Source organism: Carcharodon carcharias, chromosome 23 (genome assembly GCF_017639515.1).
Source record: "Carcharodon carcharias isolate sCarCar2 chromosome 23, sCarCar2.pri, whole genome shotgun sequence".
NCBI classification, from domain to species: Eukaryota; Metazoa; Chordata; class Chondrichthyes; order Lamniformes; family Lamnidae; genus Carcharodon; species Carcharodon carcharias.
In genome coordinates, this window is record NC_054489.1 from 16882064 (window position 1) to 16899076 (window position 17013).

Consider the following 17013-nt stretch of genomic DNA (forward strand, 5'->3'; position numbering starts at 1 on the left):
ATGATTCTATTAGGTCCAGTGAGTTTCTCTTTTCTAGAAAAAAAAGCCCTAGCCTGCTGAGTCTTTTATAATTATAACCTCTCAGTTCTCGTATCATCCTCGTAAATCTTTCTTTTAACCTTCTGTAATGCCCCTATATAGGTTTTGGAACATGGAAGCTGGAACTATGCACCGTGCCCCAAGAGCAGCTAACCAGATTCTATTAGCAGTTTGACATAACCTCTTTGCTTATCGATTTTATTCCTCTAGAAATGAATTCTAGTTTTGTGTTACAAAAACGAAAAATGCTGGAAATACTCAGCAGGTCTGGCAGCCTCTGTGAAGAGAGGAACTGAGTTGACTCTTCGAATCAAATGTGACTCTTCTTCAGCATTTTCTTTTTTTATTTAGACTTCCAGCATCCACAGAATCTTGCTTTTATTCTAGTTTTTTGTTTGTCTTTTTATGGCCTCATTAACTTACATTGTTACTTTTAATGATTTGCGAATCTTGACCCTGCCCACCCTGGTCTCTTTGCTTCTCTATTTCATTCAGACTAACTATTGCATTATTCCTTTGTTATATAATGCTTGTACATATTAGAGCTCAATAAAACAGTAATATTTAACAAGGAAAGGATGGTGTGAGCATGCAATCAATCAGCAGCTTCATTATATCAGGATATGATCTGTAATGAATCAAAACAGAATGGGAAAGCAATAACAGAAACCTTGCTTCAAGTGTGTCTTAATCATTTTTAGTCTTCCATTATAAACTTGTCTTTTGTGTAAAAGGGTATCATGGGATGCTATATTCAAAATGTCAAAATGATTGAAAGCAGAGGAATAATAAGGAAGTAGCTGGAAAATGTTCTCTACCTACCCACCAATTTTCTTCCTTTTACCCCTAAATGTGTTGAAGTCTTGCTGTGGTCCACTTCCACAGACAATATCTAATCCTCACCCAAACAGCCCCATTGCAAGAGTGAAAGCAGACAGTGAACAGCTAAGGGAGATATCAGAGCTGAACCCAATCTTAGCCACATTCGATTATCCACACATGCAAATACAGGCAGTGGTAGCTGAATCGTGCTCAGGAAAGGAAAGGCTGGCCAATTTTCCCCGGGGAGACTCTGAATCTTTGAAGCACCTGAAACTGACGTCTTAGTCGAGATCAGCTAACTAAGTCCAGACTGAGGATTGACTATCACCTTCTGCTACTGACTTCCGCAACGAGTTGAACCATCGGGAAGATGTGGTGCATAAGACTCAGTGTGAAACTAATATTCAAAACAAACATTTTAAATGTGTTTACTGGGTTTCAATAACAATGGCTAAAATGCCACTGAGCCATCTTCACTGGTATTTTAACTTACAGAAAAGTCATACGCTTGTTGTCAGCCAATACTATTAAAACTGTGATCATACTTTTCGCTCCTTGTATTAATACTATGTTAATACATATAGGATTAAGTGTGATTCCCAACAGACTGGTGTTAAAACAGCACCAGAAACATAGTCTGTGGGCTGCCAAACCAGACGGTTAATCTTTGGGTAAAAGCCTGTATTAAAAACTCAGCAACATGTAGAATAGCTAAGTAAAATACATTATCTACCAAATCATTAGAGGAAACTAATTTCAAAAGCTATAAGACATAGCTTAGTGAGACAGTAATTAAAGTTAATTTGAGTGTTTGCAGCAATGTAGTTGTTCAAATTCCACCACAGTAAAATGTGAAAATCCAACAAATTTGGGAAGTCTGGAATGGCACTCGAAATAATGGCCATAAGAGCTGCCAAATTGTCTTAAAAATTTAACTCACTGGAAGAAAGCCTGACACCCCTACCTACCTGATCTGGCCTACGTACAGCTCCAGTCCCACATTACATGGCTTAGCATGGCATTCAGTTGTAACCAATTTCAATAAGAACAGGAGTCAAGAGATAGGCCCAGCACCTTCTCAACAAATAAAGAAAAGATTCTCTCTCTCCACTCCTGGAAGGTTGAGACACTGTTCCCTGGATGCTGGGGACCCTCCAAAACTGCATCCAAGCCTTCTGATGAAAGGTCACCAATCTGAAATGTTAGCCCTGTTTCTCTCTCCATGTCTGAGGATTGACTGGCATCTTCTGCCCTATCTGACTACTGACTTCCTTTAACAGGCTGAGCCATCAGGGAAAACAGAGAGTGTAAGGATTGCCCATGCACTAACATTCAAAATAAACATTTTAAGTACAAACAAAAACAGAAAATGCTGGAAAAACTTAGCAGGTCTGACAGCATCTGTGGAGAGAGAATCACTTAATGTTTCGAGTCTGTAAGGTCATCTGGTCTCGAAACGTTAACTCTGTTTCTCTTGCTACAGAGGCTGTCAGACCTGCTGAGTTTTTCCAGCATTTTCTCTTTTTGTTTCAGATTTCCAGCATCCACAGTATTTTGTTTTTATCAAACATTTTAAATACTTGACCTGCTGAGTATCCCCAGCATTTTCTGCTTATGTTTCATATTTCCAGCATACACGGTATTTTGTCTTTGTACAAGATATTCTTCATGTGTGAATCTCAACGGTAGATACTGGCAACCAAACACAGCACTCGCACAACGAACATAAACGGAAAGTTAAACATCTAAAACGTGCTCTCCAAACTGCTCTGAAGGAATAGCACATGATTCAAACTACTGTCAGGTTCCCAATAATAAAGAGCAATTTACAATGCGCCGGGAAAATATTTAAGCAGGAACAGTTGTGCCAAATATCGCAGCCAGGCTTGGGTCTGGCATCACCTAACATCCAAATGAATAACTTGTTCAATTCCTCCCCTTTACTCAAAGGAAAATCTCCCATGTATGTTGGCACTCACAAGAACACAAGTAGTAGGTAGACCACAAGGGCCATCGAGCCTACTCTGCCATTCAAAGCAATCATGGCTGATCTTGGGCTTCAACTCCATTCGCTTGCCCACTCCTCATATCCCTCGATTCCCTGAGGCACCAAAAATCTGTCTATCCCAGCCTTAAATGTATTCAATGATGGAGCATCCATAAACCCCTGGGGAAGAGAATTCCAAAGTTTCAAAACACTTTGAGTGAAGTAATTTCTCATATCAGTCCTAAACGATTGGCCCCTTATTCCGAGACGATGCCCGTGTTTTAGATTCCCGAGCAGCAGTAACTATCTCTCTGTGTCCAGCCTAGCAAACCCCTTTAGAATTTTGTAGGTTTCAATGAGATCATCATCACGCATCAAGCTTAGACAATGTTCGCCGGCTGGAAGATGGTTCACATACCTAAAGGATTTTCTTGGTGGCTAGATAGCCAGAGCCAGACTGCCAGGAGCCCAAAGCTCCTCTTCAAGGATCCTTGCAAGTGTGACGTGAAAGCCTGAACATTGATTCTTGCACCTGAGAGACACTAGCTGACAATAGAGGGAAACGGTGACGTCGTCTGTGGGCTGGCAACAGGCGCCATTATCAAATCCAGCTGTTGGCAACAGGCGCCATTATCAAATCCGGCTGTTGGCAACAGGCGCCATTATCAAAAACAACATCCCACAATGAGACCTGATAACAACTCCATATGCAGCATTTGTGACAGAACTTGCTTCTGACCGATCAGTATTCTCAGCCATCAACAAAATGTACATAAGGAACAGGGGCAGCAGTAAGTCTTAGAACCTGCTCCACCATTCAGCAAGAACATGGCTGATCTTTCTCTACAGCTCTACCTTCACACACTTATCTCCATTTCTGTTCAGTGATGGATCATCTACAGCTCTCTGGGCTAGGGAATTATAAAGATAATAATTGCTGTATGTACTGTTAACAATAGAGAATTTTCCTTATGAACACTTGCAAACACTTCCAGACTGAGTTTTTTTTTAAACAAGTTCAGTTATTTTGGATTCTTATCTTTGAAATTGAATAAGAAGCAGTTGCTTCTGATCGATTTATTGTTTCTGAGATCAATGGTTAAATTCAGAAATAATGGAAAACGTAGTCGACAGGTTTCGAATGTGCGGCGGGTAATCCCAATGGATTTTAAATCCATCGCCTTAACCACTCAGCCACGACTACAGACATGCTTCTGATCGAGGTGTACAAGGTTCTGAGGGGCATGGACAATATTGATAGGGTGCAGCTGTTCCCCTTAGTTGAAGGGTCAGACACAGGGGGGCATAAGTTCAAGGTGAGGGGCAGGAGGTTTAGGGGGGATGTGAGGAAAAGCTCTTTTACCCAGGGGGTGGTGACGGTCTGGAATGCACTGCCTGGGAGGGTGGTGGAGGCGGGTTGCCTCACATCCTTCAAAAAGTACCTGGATGAGCACTTGGCAAGTCATAACATTCAAGGCTATGGGCCAAGTGCTGGTAAATGGGGTAGGTAGGTAGGTCAGGTGTTTCTCACGTGTCGGTGCAAACTTGATGGGCCGAAGGGCCTCTTCAGCACTGTGTGATTCTGATATTCTTCAATTTTTACCACATTAACCAAACTTTTGAGTCAAACCATTGCTAGAGGGCATTACGTGTAATGTTGAATGTCAGGAGCCACCTTAAGCCCAGGTGTTGAAGTCAGAGGATCAGAGCAACTTGACCTTCAATATTTTTGCCAACCTCACTGATTTGATTCCACTTTGAAGCATTGACTTCAATAGAGATTCAGGTGATCAAAGAGACACTGCAAACAGATTGAAGGAATTGTAGCAGGGGAATCAGACCAGCTTGCTGACGATGCTGACAATTATTCTGCAGTTCAGGGTCAGCTTCAATATCATTGAGAGCTCCATCAAATTTTCCTCTTCATTCCTGACCATACCTGCACAGTGAAAGCATTTTTACACCGTTGCTCTGAGTCATATGATCCCAAATTCTAGCAACAAATTTTGTGGTGTTTAGCAAACTGATCAAGAATTCAGTCTTGGCTTCCTAGGCAACTGATCTCTTTCTAGCCAGATACTGACCCTTGAAAAGATGGACAGACTCCAACATGCATTTGTTGAAGCTTATTGGTACTGTTCTTTCCACAGAAACTAGCATCACCTATGGAAGCAAAACTATTGGATTTTGTCAGCATTTCTTAAAGAACTGTTCCTTGTAGGAAGCCCCATGCTTGTAACAAAATCAAAATGGTCAGGCCAATCGATGGTCATTAAAACTTGGATACACAATGAAAACACAGAGGCTTAAAATACTGCATGTTATTCAATCTTTTGTTAATTGGTGTCCAGGTCAATAGTTATCCTCAAAAACAGATGATCTGTCATCACAATTATGTTGGTGGGGCCTTGCTGTGTGAAAATCAGCTGCCCCATTTCCTACTTCACATCTGTAGCTACACTTAAACATTGGTTATAAAACACTTTGGGACACTGTGGATTTGAACAGCACTCCATAAACGTAAGTCTTTCTTTACGCATTTCATTCAGGGCTGCAAACATTAGACAACTTATAACATTGTACAGCCATAACAACATGCAAATCCAACGTGTAAGAAAAAATATCACAGTCACGACCATCCATCACTATAATAACAAGTTTAACATCATTCAATAATAACAGAAAATGTTGGGAAAACTCAGCAGGTCTGACAGCATCTGTGGAGAGAGAAACAGAGTTAACGTTTTGAGTCCGTATGACTCGTCATCAGAACTCTGAACATACGGACTCGAAACGTTAACTCTGTTTCTCTCTCCACAGATGCTGTCAGAGCTGCTGAGTTTTTCCAGCATTTTCTGTTATTGTTTCAGGTTTCCATCATCTGCAGTACTTTGCTTTTATCTTATCATACAAACTTGACTTTACTTGCAATGCAACAAGTACATTATGTGCACCTGCATCAGCTACATTTCAATGGTCACTGTCACACTTCAAAAAGAGGTATAATGAAAGCTAGTCAACTGAAATGGGTAGCACAATATTTCACCAGCAATTGTAAGTGTCTCACTGATGCAGGAGTCAGACTGTCTGTAACTTCCACTGATGTAAAAAACCAGACTTAAAAAAATTCAGAGCAAATAAATTCTTTTCAGTTTTACCCAGTATTAAACTTGACAGCAGTTAGACTTCACCACCTCAAAGTAGTAGCAGCATATCCAATGTTAAATATGTTTATTTATAATACATGGTATTATATTTCTATTCTCATGAAAAGAAAGCTGGTTATTTTATTTCTCTCTTCTGATTCACTAGCCAGAAATTTGAAATCAGTTACAATTGCCCTCTGATTAACCCCAAGTGTTTAGAAGCAGCTATAATGATCTGTTTTGCCTAATTAGACTGTGCACTGGCCCATAAAAGACAGGCCAGATTAGTAGCTACACATAACTATCCTCTGGAGCTTAAAACACTCATAACCTCCCATCAAGGGAGATGCACTAGTTTAAACTGAAGATGTCTTTCCATTAGGTTATCATGGTATAAACCACATTCAGCAGTTGACAATCTGGCCTAGAGAAATTACTCACTATCACAACATTGGTACAGATCCCAGGTGAGATTAGGAGCTCAAGTGATTGAATATTGACACACATCCAAATGATCACAAATCTGAATTACACAGCTGTGAGTCATCCTCACTTCTGCTTGGGAATTAGATGTGTTCTCAGTGATGGTGAATCAGCCAGAGCATCACACAACATACGTTATTCTACCATTCTCACAATCAGGGAAAGGCAGAACGGCATGAGCTGCAGTTGTAGAAAAATTCAGTGGCCCACAGCAATACTGGACAGCACACAACTTCAAGCGGTTTGCAATGGGAGAATTGCTGAAATTATAAAATCAAGTTGTGTAATTAATGTAAGCAAATCCAATCAATCACAGTATATGAAAGGTTAGAATCAAAAAGGTTTTAATGTAGAAAATAGAAGCATACACAAATATACAAGGTAATAAGTTGTGATTATTTACAGTAATAATTGATTTCCCTTGAAATGGTTTCATTTAGCAGCTCCCTGATCCCTGGGAGCAGCATCAGTCTTACAGGATGCCAAGAGGCTAGAGTTTCTGCTCTTTTGAGAAGAACCATTTCATTCCTTCCAGCGCAGAGGATATACAGTATTGCAAATAAATTGATATGTGCAAAGCTTGCAATTACTTTTTCCATCAGCATTGGTTCAGTGCTCCTATTGTGCCTGCACTATTTGACCATTCCCTAGTGCAATGATTAATCGCAACAAAAAGTATAAACCAAATACATAACAGAAGCCTGGGAATGAACTCCATGCACAAAGGGACTCGATGCCTTATCCTAAGAAAAGAAAGAGATGCATGCGGAAAAAAGCACAAACTGCACAAATTTAAGATGGAAAAACACAAAACTGTATGAGCAAAAGTTTCATGAAATTACTTTTCTTTGAATAAAGTCCAAAAATTCTTTTTTCCTCAGAACGCGATGCATGTTGAACTGACTGTAGGAAGTGCCTAAATTTGCGATGATAAAATTCGTTAGCTCTTTGAAGCTGCCTGCTGCTACAATATGAACTCTCACTGGTCCAATACTACCCTTGCGTCTAAACGACTGGTACTGTTCCGAATCTTCCTGAAGGCACTGGTCCAGCTAATGAGATAGGAAAGAGGATACCAATGAGAAGATATTTGAAAAAAAAATCACTGTATAGGGCACAGAGTAATCATCATATTGGCACAATGCAGTTTTTGCTCATTGCTTTTTGATATTATTTCATGCGATGTGGGCACCATTGGCCCATTCCTGACTTCCCTTGGCTGAGTGGCTTGCTAGGTCATTCCAGAAAGCAGTTAAGAGTCAACCACATTGCTGTGGAATTGGAGTCACATGTAGGCCAGACTAGGTAGGGACAGCAGATTTAGTAGGCAATTCATGATAGTTTAATGGCCACCATTACTGAGACTCATTTTCCATTTCAGATTTTCTTAAATTAATTAATTGAGTTTATTAATTGAATTTAAATTCCACCATCTATCATGGTGGAATTTGAACCTGTGTCCCCAGAGAATTAGCCTGAGCTTTTGGATTACTAGCCGAGTCACATTATCAATATGCTACTGTCTCCCCTGCCTCTTATATAATAAATTAACTATAACTCTTCTATTGGATCGGTAGGTAAATACGCCATCCAGTAGGGTCATGAACCACTCAAAAGAGGTCAGTGCCAGTTTTAAACAAAAACAGAAAATGCTGGAAAAACTCAGCAGGTCTCCCAGCATCTGTGGAGAGAGAAACAGAGCTCTGAAGAGTCATACAGACTCGAAACGTTAACTCTGTTTCTCTCTCCATAGATGCCGTTAGACCTGCTGAATTTTTCCAGCATTTTCTGTTTTTGTTTCAGATTTCCAGCGTCCGCAGTATTTTGCTTTCATCTTAGTGCCAGTTTTAACCCTCGGTTTATGTTGGGTTTGCTGAGTTCTATGATGGTGATGATTATCATTCAGCATCATACATTAATAGCCTCTCTAACCCAACAAGGGAGGGGAACAACTTAAACTACAAATAAACATAGCCCGCTCATAACAGGACAATAAGAAATGGCCCCTCACCTTGTAACGCTGATCCTCTGACAAGTTTCTTACTCCTTTTATCTCAACAAAAACTTCATAGTGAAGATCTGAACTACCACAAAATGGCCCTGGAAGAAGAAATTTGAATTATCTACAATATATGGGAACAGGTTAGCATTGCCCAGTGATTCAGCACTTTATTTTACAATAGACAGGAAAGCACTTTGAGTGTCAAACTAAAATCAGGCTGCCTTATATGGCAAGCAGCAGTTTTACAGATTTATAGTATTTTTAAGTTTTGTTATATCCATCATAACCACACAGACCGACAGAAATGAGCTTGTCGAGGTCACAGTTTAGGACCGGAATGTACTGATCAATGCATTAGTTTCCTGTAGTGACATTATGCCATTGAACTGAAGGTTATCAATATATTCAACTATATTAACTCTCCTCACTCAAAAAGTAGCTACATATATATCTTTAGAGTTTCTCATAGTACCGATCTGGAGGAATATATTAGCATATTGAAGGAAAGAAAGAGCTTGCATTCATATTGTGCTTTGTCAGGTCTTCAGGATATCCCAAAGTAATTTGCAACCAATTAATTAATTTGGAAGCACATTCACAACCATGGGATTAAACGTGACAGTTAATTTATATATAGCAAGGTCCGACCGGCAGATGAGATTAATGATCAGTTAATCTGTTTCTAGTGGTGTTTGATGAGGGAGAAATGCTGGGCACAAGTATCGTGATGGCAAACATGTCAATACTTTTGTTACAAAGGGAAGTTGCTTTATATTAACTAGACCAGAGCAGTGAGGAATGTTATGGCATCGTTTACACATACTTAAAGACACTAGAAAAGCTCTCAAGTTTAATGATTCATCAAAAAGTAACTGGATGAAATGTAGAAAGATAGAACAGAACTTGCATAGGCCTGGATTATGTACTTGGATGCTTGAACTTTATAACCCAAAAGCGAGTGCTTACATCAGTGCACTTGGGACTCAGCTATGTCAGTCTGTATGAACAGTCTTACAAGTAGCAGGTTGGGTCTTATAAGATTGATGCACTGTTCACTGTAGAACATTAGAAAACTGACAGTCAGTGGTTGTCTTGTGACTTTTCAGTGAAGTGGTTGAGGTTGTGTGGAAGGCAATGAGTTCTAGACTCCTTAGCATTTCAAGTCCCATAGATCACCAATTCTGACTGGTAATCTCCCGTACAACCCTCTCAGATATCTGCAATTCTCCAATCCTGGCCTCCTGAGCTTTCCTGATCTTAATCATCCCACCATTGGTGCTGTACTTTTAGCTGCCAAGACCCGAACTTCTAGAATTCTCCCCCCTAATCCTCTCTAGCTCTCTTTCATCCTTTAATGTGCGCCTTAAAAATTGACCTCTTTGACCAAGCTTTTAGACATTGGCCCTGGGATCTCATGTGACACGGTGTCAAATTTTGTTTGATGATGCTCCTGTCAAACATCTTAGGACAATTTAGTTCATTAAGGTGCTTTACATTTACATGTTGTTGTTGGTCTTGTGGTACATTGATGCTTCATCCACATGCAGAGAGTCCTGCTTGTACACAGAGCCAAGCTCAAATTTTCTGTAACTGTTTACACCTCACTTACTTAGTTTGGTCCCTAGTTCAAAGATTTGGAAACCCCTGGCGTAGAGAATATATCAGTGTCCCTAATCCCATCAATTCTTTGGATGAGCTGCACCCACAAAGGACAGGAATACTGGGTGTTCCTACATTGCTGGATTTAGATATCAGTGTTGGGGTTAGGGTGGTGGTTTACTGAGAGAGAGATTGGAGAGTGACTGACAGGGAGCAGTTATCAAACAGGCAATTTGTCACTTTCTTACCCAAAAGCCCGCTCTCTACGCAGCAGTAATCAAGGAGCACTGCTCCAGGCCACAGTGTAACAGCTCGTAGCAGTGTCTGATAGAATGCCTCCTCCGTTATTTTTTCTCCTCTGACGTTTAACAACTGGCCTTGTCTGACAAAGCAAAATGAACAAATGTCCAAGTTTAGAAATTCAGTAAAATAATGTGCAGAGAACAAAATAAATCGATTAAAATGATTAAATTAAATCCACACACCTGTACTTAAATTCAACGATTGGACACTGATTGTGAAAACCCACGACCTTTACAATATCCCCCATACGGTACCTGAAAGAAAATCAATAAATATCGCATACATGAAAAAAACCTGCTTTGAAGCACTTCCGGAAGGAATTGGTACCTTGTTACAGTTTCAGTTTTGAGTTTTGTTTTCATTTATGCCGTAGAATATTTTATTCCAACTTCACCACGAGGGCAGGGCCTACGATATACGTTAAGTGTCTGTGATTTCCTGATTACCCAAGTCCAGAAAACAAACCAAATAAATGAAAGTGATGAAATTAAACCTAAACTGTACTTATTCAATGACAGGGCAACTCGCTAACCCTCCTACAACAGTAGCAGAAAATAGTGAGCAAAGAACTGCTTCTTAGCCTAGCACCAGTTAAAGAATCTAACGAAAATATCTGAGAGGTCTGTCCTCAGTTACACAGTGAAATGTAGAGACTGGGATGGGAGTAGATTTACCAGCGCTTTCGATCTGAACAGTGAATTGAAGATACACTATAGTCTGTATCTCTGCTGAGATCTTGCCTCATCACCATCCCATTGCACTGTGTGAAACCTGACATTCAGAACACAAAAGGAGCAATTTGTATTTATATAGCACTTATAAATGTAGAAAAAACTTTCCATGGTGCAGAGACCAAAGTCAAAGGAAACAACAGTTTGGGTGAAGAGGGTTGTAGGTCTAGAGGAGATTACTAAATAGGAAGGTGCAAATCCATGAAGCAATTCAATTACAAGGGTGAGAGTTTTAAAATTTAATATTATTGAGGGACCAGGAGTCAACATAGGTCAAAGAGGACAGGGGTGGTGGGTAAGCAGGACTTTGTGCAGTAGAGTTTTGGATGAGCAGAAGTATGGAAGTGGGAGAATGGGAGGCCAGCAGCCAAGCACTGGAACAGTCAATTCTGGGGTAACAAAGGCACCGGGTTTTCAACAGTGGATGGGATGAGATAGTGATCAATGTGACAAAGATGGAAGTAAATAGTCTTTTTGACGCAGAGGATATAGGATCAGAAATTAAGCTTAGGTTGAATAGGACATTGAAGCTATCTGCTTCAGCCTGAGATTGTGGCCAAGGAGGGTGCTGGAATTACTGTCAAGTACAACCAAGTGTCAATAGCAAGAGCAAAAGTCACTATCTTCATTCTTATTAATGCTTAGCTAGAGAAAACTACGACCTGTGCAATACTGAGTGTTGGACAAGTAGTTTGAGAACCAACATGTGCACTTCCAAATTTTAATCTCTGAGTCCTTTAACTTCCTTACAGTTTTTACAAGAACGTGTTATAATAACTTATAAAGCATCTCCAACGTAATAAAACACCTCAAGGCACTTCATAGGAATGTTATAAAGCAAATTTTGACACCAAACCACATGAGACTGTAGGGCAGATGACCGAAAACAAGGGCGAGCAGGTAGGTTTTAAGAAGCTTAAAGGAGGAAAGAGAGGTAAAGAGGTGGAGAGGTTTAGGGAGGGAATTCCAGAGGTTGGGGTCTAGAATCACAGAATAGAATCATAGACTGGCCCTTCAGCTTAACATGTTTGTGCCAGCCCTTTGCAAGAGCAAGTAGTCCCACTCCCCTGGCTTTTCCCAACAGCCATGCAATTTTTTTTCTCTTCAGCTTAAGCACGGCCACAAATCTTGAATTCCATAATCCATTTTTCATGCTATATAAATCGACACTAAAGGACAGATGGGAATAACACATATTTCTGTTAATGGATTGTTTATTTAGGCTTAATGAATGATGACTGTTGTGATTTACTCCATGGAAAAAGAATGTCTTAATCTCATTGTTTGAGGGTAAATGTTCACTATATTGCTCCCTCCATCCTTATCCCATCCCTACATTCTCTCCTAGAGGTGGTATAGCAACCCAGGTAATGGAGCAATCAATCCCACTCGCTGGCCGCTTCTGATGCTATGTGGAAACACTCCCTCTAGAACTGTGCACACTGAGTCCTGTAGTGACTCTTCTCTGATCACTGTGTGGGGATGGATTAGCATTTGCTAATTTGTTCCCCCAGAATGATGGAGCCGATATCTGCAACTGAGCACTTGAGAGATTGAATCTGTATCCCAATTTAGAATTAAGTCCCAACAAAAGCGCTCCAGCATTTTGGTTACAGGAGCTGAAAGTTTGTAAACTGACCCAATAGGCAGCAGCAGTTTAAGCAACAATGCAGTGAGATCACAGCACTCACAGTGGGCAAGGATCATTAATACACTGGGAGAGAAACTCATGTGCTCCAATTTGTGGTAGGGGTCGGGGGGTGGGAAGAACTAACTGTGTGGTTGATTTTGATGAGGCGTTGAGTCTGCCCAATACTGCCACCTAGCTGCAGGCAGGAGGATGCAGATCACTGGCTAAACAGGGGCAAAGCAGGGAGGGCTACTGGAGGGAAGAGCAACCAGGCTGTGAAGGAGGCGGGTGGTCAGGGAAGGTAGTGAAGGCTGGCAGTGGCCAGCGTTCTTTGATTATGGGTTTGGAGGAGCATTTTTGCTATCCCTGCTTGTCTGTTAGGTGTAGGCAGATATATTTTAAAATCTTTCCTTGCAGGCTGAAGTCTAACAGACAGCCCCTTTAAGGAGTGCCTTGTAGATGTGGTTTACCTGAGTGCAGCTACATGTTGCAAGGAAAACCAAACATGCAATGGGGGTCTCAACCAGGTACTAGGACACCTTACGTGCATGTGCAAAGGCCTGAGGAAAGCATACTGCCTTTTTACTTCATGGGATGGCAGGATTGTCAAGAGAGACTGGATGCAGGGATGATGTTTTCTCTGGCTGGGGGGTCTAGAACAAGGGGTCACAGTCTCAGGATATGGGGTAGACCATTTAGGAATAAGATGAGGAGGAATTTCTTCACTCAGAGGGTGGTGAACCTGTGGAATTCTCTACCGCAGAGGCTGCGGAGGCCAAGTCACTGAATATATTTAAGAAAGAAATAGATAAAATTTCTAGGCTCTGAAGGTGTCAAGGGGTATAGGGAGAGAGCAGGAGTATAGTGTTGAGATAGAGGATCAGCCATGATTATATTGAATAGTGGGGCAGGCTCGAAGGGATGAATGACCTGCTCCTGCTCCTATTTCCTATGTTTCTGTGTTCTTAGCTCTTTACCAATATGCAGGCAGACCACTTCCTGCTCATAATGATGTTCCTCTCATGCACACTACGTTACAGGCTGAGGAGTTGGACTATTGCCCAACAAACAGGTGCTGTATCTGCTGTTGCATCTCAACAGTATGACTAGTATGAACTACAGAACTATCAACAGAGACTGTTTCTAGCCTTAGACACAAGTATGACATGGTCAATCACACTGAAAATTGCTTGGTTTAAAAACAGGAGCTTAAGTGAAACCTAAATATCTAGTATGACAGGATATAGTGTGTAACTAGACTTGTAAAGGAAGAAAAATGTTGCGACTAAGCTCATCAGTGCATATTCTCAATTGTTTGTTACCAACACTTTAGAAGCTGTCCAGGGAGCAGCAGACCATATTAACAATATTGTTCATACATACTTACTGAATGATGGATGGATATAATTTCCTACATGGAGAATCCGGAGGCTAGGTAACACTTTAAAATATGATAACAATACAGCAGTGAGCCTGATAGACAGCGATGCAGCAACAAAACTAGGCTGGTATGAGTTTGCCATTTATGAGCCGAGCATGCAGAATAGAAAGGTCCCATACTCAAGCTGTTCTCAGGTACATCTGCAGTAGAGGTAGAATTCCTCTGTTGTTAGTTGTAAAATAATTGTTTAATTTTATGCAGGTGGTGCGCATTAGTTGGAGTTTCACTTTAGCACATATAAAGGAACACATTGAAACTGTGGTCTGTTTGAATTAGGAGGTGAATGCTTCACTCTGTAAATAAATGTAAATATTGGTACCAGTGTCATCCTTCAACAATCACCTTTCTGGATAATAACCTGCTATAGCAAAATTTGGGCTGCCAGGTGGGAGGATGACTAAAAATAAAAATAATAAAAATAAATTCTGATTCTCATCATTTTCCATCGACTCTGAGTGGATGTCTATAACGGGGACATTATCTGGCTCTGCTGTGAGTTTCTGCACAATACAACAGCTTGCAAACACAAGCTGATGAGGCTTACATGAAGAATGCTCCCTTGAACGGAGTCGTGAAGGGGCTACTGGTAGAAATCTATTCAGCATGATTAAATTACTTCAGGAGAAAACAAAAATGGAAGTGCTGCACTGAATATAGATAAATGGAGAGGGAATGGGATTGTCATTGTTTTAACAGCTCTAGTTTCTCGAAATGTTTACGTTGGTTTTCATTACGTTATATGCCTAAGCATCCTCAGACTTCACAAGTGCTGGGTGTGACCCTGTCACAGTTCCAGAGGATGAGACACAGATGGACATTTTACACTCAGCTTCACACAATTTATATTAGAGCACCATACTGTGGCTAAATGGAGTACTACAGTGTTATACAACGAGAATGAAACCTTAGAGGATCAATTCTACTTTCCCAAAGATGATCTTCATATGCATCTGATCCAGTTATACTTTTGATGAGTTTTTTTAATTCTTTCATGGGATATGGATGTTGCTGGCAAGGCCAGTATTTATTGCGCACCCCTAACTGCCCTTCAACTGAGTGGCTTGCTAGGCCATTTCAGTCAACCACATTGCTGTGGGTCTGGAGTCACATGTAGGCCAGACCTACATGAGACAGCAGATTTCCTTTCCTAAAGAGCATTAGTGAACCAGATAGGTTTTTTACAACAATTGACTTGGTCACCATTACTGAGACTAGCTTTTAATTATTTTAAATTTCGCCAACTGCCACAGTGGGATTTGAACCCGTCCCTACAGCATTAGCCTGGGCCCTCTGGATTACTAGTCCAGTGACATTACAGCTATGCCACCATCACCTGCCCCCCAATACCACTATGTCAAAAAGACAATCTTAACACAAGCTGCAGTCAATCTTAGAGACCACAAAATATCAATGACTTTAGATGAAGGAATAGAGAGCCATATATCCAAGGTTACTGACAAGACTAAGTTAGGTGGTACACTAAGTAGTATAGATGGGAGAAGTTGCAAAAGGACATTGATAGATTTAAGAGTGAGCAATAATATGGCAGATGAAACTCAGTGTTGGAAAGCGAGAGGTTAGACACTCTCCGCGTAAGTAAGTAAATTATTTCAGAGCATTTTCAAGCTTGGGACTGCGGAGAAGCAGAGAGATTTAGGATCCCATGTACAGGAATTGCTGAAAACTAGGAACAATAGGTGCAAAAAATAATTCAATTGGTGAATGGAATGTTAGCCTTTATTTCAAGAGGGCTGGAATCAAAAGGGATGCAAGTTTTTCTGCAGTTATACAAAGTTCTGGTTGGAACGCAGTTGAAATAATGTTTTCAGTTCTGGACACTGCACCATAGGAAGGATTAGTGAAAATTTGGAACTCCTAGCTGCTGAGGTTGGGTTAATTGACAATTTCAAAACTGAAATTAATGGAATTTCGTTGGGCAACAGGTATGGAACCAACACAGGTAAACAGAGTTAAGCTATTAAGTTAAATGGAGAAAACTGCTTTCTACATGGTTGAAAATAGAAACAGCAGAGGCCCAAAGAGACTTTGGGGCTCAGGTATGTGGATCATTAAAATGTTAGATCAGGGAAAGGAAATAATTGAGAAGGTCAATGGGTTTCTGGCCTCAATATTTAGAGGGCTAGAATACAAGGAGGTAAAAGTCATAATTCACCTATACATTTGTTTAAACCACACCTGAAGTACTATGAGATGTTCTGGCTGCTACACTTTTGGAAGCCTATACTGACTTTGGAAGATGTACAACATTGTTTTACCAGATCACTCAGACTCTATAAAGGGCTTCATTATGAGCAGAGATTCCACAAACTAGGATTGATCAAAGTTTTCAAGTTATTAAAGGAAACAATAACGAGAAACTATTTCGGCTGGTTGGGGAGTCAAGGATGAGGGGGCATAATTTAAAAGTAGAACCAGGCCTTTCAGAAGTGAAATTAGGAAACACTATTATGTTAAAAGAGTGGTAGAAGTTTGGCACTCTCTTCCTCAAACAACAACTGATGCCAGATCGATTGTTAATTTTAAATCCGAGATTGATAGATTTTTTTTGCCAAAGGTATGAAGGGATGTGAGGCAAAGGTGGGTGTGTGGACTTAGTTGCAGATTAGCCATGATCTAAGTTAGTGGCAGAACAGGCTCGAGGGATTCCTGTACCTACATCAATGTTAATTGGCAGCTCACACACATCAAAAAGCAGGTTGAGTATAAGGCTTTTGAAAATCACATTCTGCTTCTTTAAGTCAGTTCACTCACTGATTCTTGGCAATAACTGGAAGTGATCTCCTCAGACAGCAATTAGAGGAGAGGATAG

The 17013-nt window shown here is 40.5% G+C and overlaps 1 protein-coding gene across 1 annotated transcript in view; it reads right to left on the reverse strand.

Moving 5' to 3' along the window:
* Nucleotides 1–6804: 6804 nt before the first annotated feature.
* Nucleotides 6805–17013, reverse strand: part of ghdc (GH3 domain containing) — a 29528-nt gene continuing 19319 nt past the window's right edge. Inside the window, exons 5-8 of the mRNA XM_041217490.1 lie at nt 10564–10635; nt 10327–10460; nt 8489–8577; nt 6805–7529 (exon numbers count right to left, since the gene is read on the reverse strand). Of these exons, the coding sequence (XP_041073424.1) occupies nt 7308–7529; nt 8489–8577; nt 10327–10460; nt 10564–10635 (517 nt within the window). The 3' untranslated portion in view covers nt 6805–7307. The remainder of the gene's footprint in view (nt 7530–8488; nt 8578–10326; nt 10461–10563; nt 10636–17013) is intronic.